The 8,492-nt window shown below is 31.4% G+C and overlaps 1 protein-coding gene across 1 annotated transcript; it reads right to left on the bottom strand.

The window, feature by feature from the left end:
* Positions 1-3,015: 3,015 nt before the first annotated feature.
* Positions 3,016-8,066, bottom strand: LOC112775586 (protein NRT1/ PTR FAMILY 4.6). The gene is made up of 6 exons (XM_025819315.3): positions 7,410-8,066; positions 7,268-7,334; positions 6,970-7,187; positions 6,231-6,653; positions 5,028-5,146; positions 3,016-4,303 (listed from the first exon to the last, which is right to left on the bottom strand). The coding sequence occupies exons 1-6, from the start codon at positions 7,410-7,412 to the stop codon at positions 3,319-3,321; spliced, it is 1,815 nt and encodes a 604-aa protein (XP_025675100.1). The 5' UTR covers positions 7,413-8,066; the 3' UTR covers positions 3,016-3,318.
* Positions 8,067-8,492: the final 426 nt, after the last annotated feature.

Here is an 8,492-nt window from a genome sequence, read left to right as displayed (position 1 = left end):
TGGATTATGTTTCGTTCACTCAGTACTATACAATTGTTTCACCATGAGTACATGTTCAGTTCATTTCTGTTTTGCACAATTCAAAACTCTTCCTCCTCACCTTCTACTGCTTCTTCACCAGGGAGAGAAGGAGGAAAAGACGAAAAAATACAGCAGTAACAACAACAAAAAAATGATGATAAGGAGAAAACACGTGAAAAAAAAGGAACGCGAAAAAAAAAAGAGGAGAATGAGGAGGAGGAGGAACATGAAGAAGAAGCCGAAGAAGAAGACACTCCATGTATAAACGAGCGTGAGAAGAAGAAGAAGAAGAAGCGCGGGGGAGAAGAGAAGAAGAAGAGAAGAAGCGTAAGAAAAGAAAAAAGTGAAAAGAGCGCGTGACCTAAAATTGTTTGAATGAACTTAGATGTCAAAATTGTTTGGACGTGGAGAATATCTCAATTTTCTATTAGCATAGATTCTAGTATATCCACTATGAATATAGTTGGTTATATATAGATATTAGAATCTGAACTAAAGCTGCTACACCTCCATTATATAGGATATATGCTAATTAGAAATATTTTGTAAATGATTACCAATAAAATTCTTTTAATTCTAACCTAAATAAGAATAAAATTTAGATCCTTTTGAATATTCGATTTCTTTAATTTATAACTTGTTTGAGATAGATTTCTTATTCAATCATGTTTAGTAGTTAATAATATTTTATCAAACACTTAAAAAATATATAAAAAAATTTCATAAATTATAAGAATAATACAATCTACAATTATTAAATTCAAATAAGCAATAATAACATTTTAAATCCGCAAGAATGAAACATGAAATATCAAATTTATTAAAGGTGAACAAAAATTCAACAAAAATTTATAACTAAAATAACAAGATGAAAACACTAGTAAAATATTTTAAATAAAGTAGTGTGTGAGAATAAGATAATAAGAGCAAAATTATATCTAAACAAAATTAAAAACCAAAATAAAAATAAATTAAGTAAAATTTTAAGAATTCTAGAGAGAAGTTGGAATTTCTCTCTCTAAAACCCCACTAAAAACTTAAGAAAATGTAAAAATGAGTGAGTATACGAGTGTGTAGCATTTCTCCCTTCATCTTGGCTTCATAATAGCATCTGAAATAGCTATCATTTCTCCCTTCATCTTGGCTTCATAATAGCATTTGAAATAGCTATCGAGAGACCCTTAGAAAGCTCAAAAACAAAAATGCATGTATTTCACTAAACCCAGCACATGGAGTCGTCTCGTGCTTGCAGAGAAAGCTCGCGCACGCAAAGAGCTCACCCACGCGAACTACTAGCAAGCTTCATTCTTGAATCGCTTCTCAAATTCGCTTTTTCGCTCAATTCTTTTTTATCCTTAGAGGTCATTGATGTACCTAAACTCTAAAACACGTCAATAAATTGATTACGACATTAAATGACACAACTTTATTGGAAGTAAGATTCAAAAAATACAATTAATTGAGTTAAACTGTGCAAGAGAGTTGATAAACTCCATACTTTTTGATACAGTTTAAAATAATAAAATAAAATTTATCAAGTAACCTTAAGATTTTCTTTTGTATAGTTTGACATTATTTCCTTTATTTTATTGACAAGATTTTTTTATTCTAATTTTAGCAATCATTATTTCGGATTATATTAAAATTTTTTATTTTAATAAAAAATATTTAGTTTTTATTTATTTTTAATTTGAATGTTAGTTATCATATTGTGGATCTTAGTAAAAGCAAGTTATAATTATGATAATTACAGTTAAAAATATTAAATAAAAATAATTCTTCTAATAATAAATTATTATCGATGGATTTTGCGTAGGATAAATCCAACTGTATCATTTAAAATTTTTTATAAATAATTTTATTAAATAATATTATCATTGAAAAATCCCGACGATCATTAGGGCACAAAAAATATTGAAATGACGCTAATAGTATCGTCCAATTTTTTTCAAAGATAAGCTCAACTTAAATTGGCTATTTTAGAAGATATTACCATAAAAAATTTTTAAAGGTAATTAGCGTTGGATTCTAAATTTTGTTGATAAAAAATTACGGTGATGCCTATACTATCGAATTCGTTCTGACAATAAATTCATTGGTAATAATATTATTGTCAAATTTTTTAAAAAATTCTATCGGTAAATCCGACAATTTTAAATATTTCTTTTGTAGTATTAATAATTGAATTGATGGGCTTATTAGTTATTATACATAAATTTTGTACAGTGGGTTGTGAGTGACTTGTGATTTTTACCTCATATTGAATAAGTTTTTCATGATAAAATCTTAATGTGTTGTTAGCTCTTTATTTCCGGTTTTGTGCGATTTTGCATTATATTATTGTGATTCCATTAATGGCATAATTATTTGTGCTTGGGTAATTATTCCTCCTCTTATTTTTGCAAGGATTGAATTATGTCCTACCACTAACTAATTCCACTCTCCATCAAAGACTAATTTTGGGCTTGAATACAAAAGTGTGCGTCTTTTCTCAACGAATTAGACATAACCATTGAAAAGATTTGAGATAATGATTCAATTTATTTATATCTACATGTCCAAATATGTTGGTGGATTTTGGATTTTAGTTAATATGTTTTAAGTTGATTATAGCTGTACTTTCATCAATGCAAAAGACTTATAACTTTTTTATTATAAGTTCTTTTTCCAATTTAGCAATCATTCTATCACTAAGGTTGTGGATCTTACTCAAATTGGAGAATGTTATCCTCTATTTCCCAAATAATTCTCTTTTTCTAAAGTGATTCTTTCCAACAGGGAGAACCGGAGAAGTATTTGGACAAATTTTCTATTAGCATGGATTCTAGTATATATATAGATATTAGAATCTGAATTAAAGCTGTTACATCTCCATTATATAGGATATATGCTAATTAGAAATATTTTGTAAATGATTACCAACAAAATTCTTTTAATTCTAACCGTGAATAAGAATAAATTTCTTTAATTCATAGCTTGTTTGAGAGAGATTGCTTAGTAGGCAATAACATTTGCAGGTTAATGATGATATATAAGGCAAGTTTATATAAATATATATTAAAAAGAAAAGAAGCAAAAGAGAAAAACCTTTAAACTCTGCAAAGAGAGTCAGAGAGATGGCGCCAGAGCCAAAACAGTACCCAACTACCCATCAATCATAAAAACCCAAAAAACATGTATTATGAAGGAGGAGATTTTCAAATTCCACAATCCACGGATTTATCAGCACATCAAATCATGTCTCTTCGATCCTTCCTTTTTTCCTTGACTTTTATGATCTCTCTTCTTCCATTCTCTCTATACTTTGCTTCTTTCTCTTTGGCCATCTTCTGTTTCATCAGAGGAAGAGGGTCCCTCACTATTGGCTTCACTAGTTTGGCTGCTTTTACCCATCATCATCATTCCTTGGTGAACCATTTTCATATGCTTTGTTTCGGATTCCGATTTGGCCCTCGCCCTTGGTTCTTGATCTCCATCTTGATACTCTTCTTCGGATTTGTACTTGTACCAACACGCCCAATAAACGAAATTGAAGAAATTTATGCAACTTAAGATGGCCAAGAACCAATAGAACAAGTTGAGATTGTTCGAGTTCAGATCGAATCCATGTAACCAACCTTGTTTGCTCGGCGCCACCCTCTTCGTGATGCTGTTTATTACATTAACAAATACCGTGCTCAAGAAGTAACCAATGGACATTGCTAACCATGTGAAAGAAGTTGATAGCGATTTCATTGTTTTTGGTGCTTCTCTATAGAAGAATTCCAATAGGCCTACTTGTGTGAACATATCTGCAATCCCGAAAATCGCATATTGGAATGAAAGCCAGAATAGGCTAATTGGTTTTGAAGGGTCTTTTCTTGCTTGGTCCCTTCTCTTCACTTCTATGATTCCGGCTACCGTCATTGAAATCGAAGAGAGTACTAGTCCAACGCCAACCCTCTGGAGCTGAGTGACTCCAGAGGGATGGTTTGTGATCTTTCGTGCGAATGGCACGAAGAAGAACTCGTAAATTGGGATTAGGATGCATAAGAAGAGAAGGGGTATCACCGGAATTGATGCCGGGGGAACGGTGAAGGAGCCGAGTTTTAGGTTCATTACATTCCCCTGTTGAACTGAGAATGTTTGAAGCTGTGCTAGGCAAGTGTTCATTATTATGGTGCTAGCTAATATTGGTAACATTCTTGTTAGGATCTTCACTTCTTCAACTTGTGTCACAGTGCAAACTTTCCACGGTTTTGGTTCAAAGTTTCCTTGAAGAACTGCTGCTTTGTCTAGGAACCTAATCCAACAAACCAAAACTCCATAAAAAATCATGTTTGAATTATCAAGACCCATTTTACATTTTAAGGTTTTACCAATTTTACCACCTTCTCTGGAAACTCTCATAAATTTTGTACACTAGAAGTTGAATTTAATTTGATTTCACAGAGAACAATAAATGCAAAAGATAAGAAAAGAAATCATTGAACATGGCTGCTATTCAGAAGAAATTTCCTTTTCATATTCTCTCAGTAAAGTACTGCCAAATTAAAAACCACCCCAAAATATCTAATAATTTAAAAAAAATATATATTAAAATCAAAGAAGCTTGATTGCTCAAAGTACTCACTCTTGTTCACAAACTTTTATCCCTGAGAAGTGTCAGAAAAGAAAAAAAACTTTAACTTTTTTGCTTGCGATTTTGAGTAATAGATAGTAAAATTTTTGGGTAATCATTCTCAGTATCTCTGCTGCTGCAAACGTGCAAAAGCCATAGTTGTAGGGCCATAGTGCTTGGCATTACCTACTCCGTCGTACATGAAGGAAAAAGAATCTTAATTCCTAACACGCCACTGTGCTGGACCGTGCACTTGTTTAATTGTCTTTTCAATTTTTCAGGGTAAATAAGAAAAAGTTCATTGCACGAACACATTTTTATTTGATTTCATATATTTAACTAAAATATGTTTGACATCCACTTTTTTTTTTTTTTTTTTGTGGAAATGGTAATGGAAAATCTTTACCTTAACTGGTTTGTGTGTGCAATCTTCCCTGTTGTTGAGTCTTTATCACTAATCTCATATAGTTCTTCATGGGATTCTGGTAGTGGTAGCTTTCGGTTCTTGAAAGCCACAACAATAACCTGTGGTAAACCAAATATATATATATATTCTTAGTGAAAAATAAAAAAATTAACTATTATTGACTTAATAAAAAAATATTAGTCAACTAGCATTATTTTTATTTCTGTTCAGTACGTTAGAAAATCCTTTTTATTCAAGGATGTTAATTCAATGGGACCAAGAATAGTATATAGAACGGTAACAAGGAAATGTTAGGTTGACAAAAAAGACAACATTAATTAATTATCGCAACAATTAATGAATGTTAAATAAATTAAATTATGGTTGTTTTTGGCTAATTTTCTTTGGTTACCAAACATTTTCGAATCTAAAATTTTAGGTCAAAGAAAATATGAGATTAATTGTTGAGTGAATACAGTCAATACACAATATTAGTGAAGTACAAAAATTATCAAAAAGAAAGAAAAAATTAATTATACGTTGAATTATACCATACCCGTGATAAATTCAAATAATTAGGAAAGTTCAACTAAATACATTGAAAACGGTCATTATTAGTTTATTAAATGAAATCAACTATGTTAGTTATAGAAAAAAAATAAAAATATTTGGTAACCAAACAAAATTAATGAAAAATAGTCATAATTTATTTTATTTAATATTCATTAAATTAATAAATATTAAATAAGACAAGTTTTAGCTATTTTTTTGCCTTCCTAATATTATTGAAAAAAATTAGATACCTAATTGATATTCATTATAAAATATATATTAAAATGTAAAATATATATTAAAAATATTTTTTATACAACTAGTATTTTTAAAATTTAACTAATTAAAAAATATAAAATAAAGATTGACGCTAAAAAAATAAATAAATAATTATTAGATAATTTAATAAATTTAACTAAAATATAATTAATTAGTTCACGCAAATAAATGAAAACCATCCCTCTAAAAGAAACATGTTAAAAATAAGGTGGGAAGTAATGTATAACTGACTTTTGGTAGAGTTAATATCTGAGAGTTTTTTTTGATAAAATTTAGTTAAATTAGTTAAATTATTTAATAATTTTTAGTTATTAATTTTATATAAAATTAACTGCATTTAAATTTTCAGTAAAATAGGAGAAAAAGAAAAACCTGAAGGATCCTTGAAAGAGGGCTTTGAGAAGGTGGTAGAATTCTGTAAAAGGGTTTGCCAAGAGCAAGAGTGAGAAATCCAAGGAAGGAAGAAACGGTTACAATCAAGAATCCCAAGTACCATGCTCTCTGAGTGCTAACCCAGACGACGCCAGTAACGCCCACAACTGAGCCCAGTGTTGTGCTGAGCAGAAGCCAATTGAAGTATGTGGCTAAACCCTTCCCTTCCTTCGGGTCTTTCTCTTCAAACTGGTCCGCCCCAAGTGCCGTCATGGAACCCCTCACTCCCCCCGATCCCAATGCCAGCAAGCACAGTGACGTGTACAACATTACTGCTACTCCTCCTTTCACGCAGCTTGATTTTCCACATGCTTCTGGTTGTAGCGCCTTTGTGCCCGCTTGAATTGTCACCACTACCAGCGCCTGCAATATATCATATCATTTTACACAAACTCAGATCCATCAAGGACTATAACAAAACAGAGACTTTGCAGTGAAAAAATAAAACGCAACTCACAAACAATTCTTTAATGTATTAGAACACTAATATTATTTTTTTTATTTAAACTCCGACAGTTAACAGCGGGGGAAGGGAGAAAGGATTTTTGTGAGTCAGAAATGAGAAACAAACTAAATTAGTAAAAGCCTCTTTTTGCGGACCAATTGAATTGTTTATTTGGAGATATTGGGAATTGGAGTAGTATTTATATTTTTTTTATGTTTTAGATGATGAGGTTACCGTGACTTCGAGTGATCCAAAAAGCAAGCATGTGGTGAGTCTGTTGAGGTAAGTATCGGAGATGAAAGCACCAACGAGTGAGAGCAAGAAAGTGGAACCCAAAAAGTTTGTCAGAGTGTTGGCAGAGCTTGACAGATCAAAGTGCATAACTCCATAAAAGTAGAGCACCATGCTCACCATGTTCGCCACCAGACCCATGTTGTCCAATGCTGACAACACTATACCAAAGCAAGGAACAATAATCAAACATTTGCAAATGGGTATTCATACTTCTTTTCAAGATTTGATTTTTATTTACCGAAAACAAACATTGCAGCTCTGAATCCACCCTTCTTCTCCCATGCTTTTGCTTCCTCTTTGTCTCGCTGTTCCAACAAAATTGTAACTCATGAGCTACTCAGAGATATAAAGAATGATGGATTATGAAGGAATATGCTTACCATTGTTGAGATTCAGAGGGAAAATGGTGGTTGTGGAAGTGGTGTTGGTGAACGTAGAACCCAAAAAGGAAGCTTTAGAAGAAAAAGCTTGAGTATTGGAGTACTAAAGAGAGTAGCCTTCAACTTATATAAAATGTACAATATAGGTCCTAAGTTTTATTACTACCCCTTCTGGAACAGTTGCTTCTGTTCTTGATGACTAGTTCTTTTCCTATGCTATTATTTATCACGATCAGTGTGTGTGTGTGTGAAATGTGAATCAACCCCCTCCTCCTCTCTCTCTTCCTCTTTTGGGGACACTTTTCAACTTTTTGAGCACAAAATGTGTATTATTGAAGATGGCACCAAAATTAAAAAAAAAAGAAAATTGAAATGGAAGAAGCTACCACGGGTGGTTTAAGATTGCTAAGAATGGATGATAAATGAATTATTGATCTTAATTTCTTAATCAACCCAACATATTAGACCCACTCCTCTTGATTTTTATGCTTGTCTCTCTGCATTTGTGAGGCCCCTTTGTTCTTAAAACCAGCAGCTTTTCGGTAACGCTCAAAAGAGGGGTCAAATTAAAAGGAAGAGTATAAATACAGAAATTGGGGAAGACCCCCTTTTTTTTAAATCCCTACTGGTTGATACAATGATAAGTATGACACCCATGCATAGCATGTGATCAATTACTTATTTATAAGGATTTGTTATTAACCAATAAATTATTATATAAATAATGTGAAATTTAAATTTTTAACACTTATTTAAGTATATAAGTAAAAATTATTCGATTAATCCAATTGATTTTTTTTAACTCTTATTTAATAAATTGATTAAATTCAATAAAATCTACTTCGATCAATCCAATTGGTTTTTTTTTAACCCCCATTTAATAAATTCAATAAAATCTACTTCATAACTTTTTAAGATAAATGATGCATATGTCACATGGTTTTCCCTATTTCCTCCCTAATAACGTGTTCTTAATATGTCATGTTAATAATTGTTACCGTCTCGTCTACCTTCTTAGGTAGAATATAGGTGTATAGTGTATGTAGGGTTCACTAGTAGCAGACCATTTTTTCCCCCTAATAT

The sequence above is a fragment of the Arachis hypogaea genome, chromosome 19 (assembly GCF_003086295.3).
Source record: "Arachis hypogaea cultivar Tifrunner chromosome 19, arahy.Tifrunner.gnm2.J5K5, whole genome shotgun sequence".
Lineage (NCBI taxonomy): Eukaryota > Viridiplantae > Streptophyta > Magnoliopsida > Fabales > Fabaceae > Arachis > Arachis hypogaea.
This window is presented reverse-complemented; position numbering and strand designations above follow the sequence as displayed.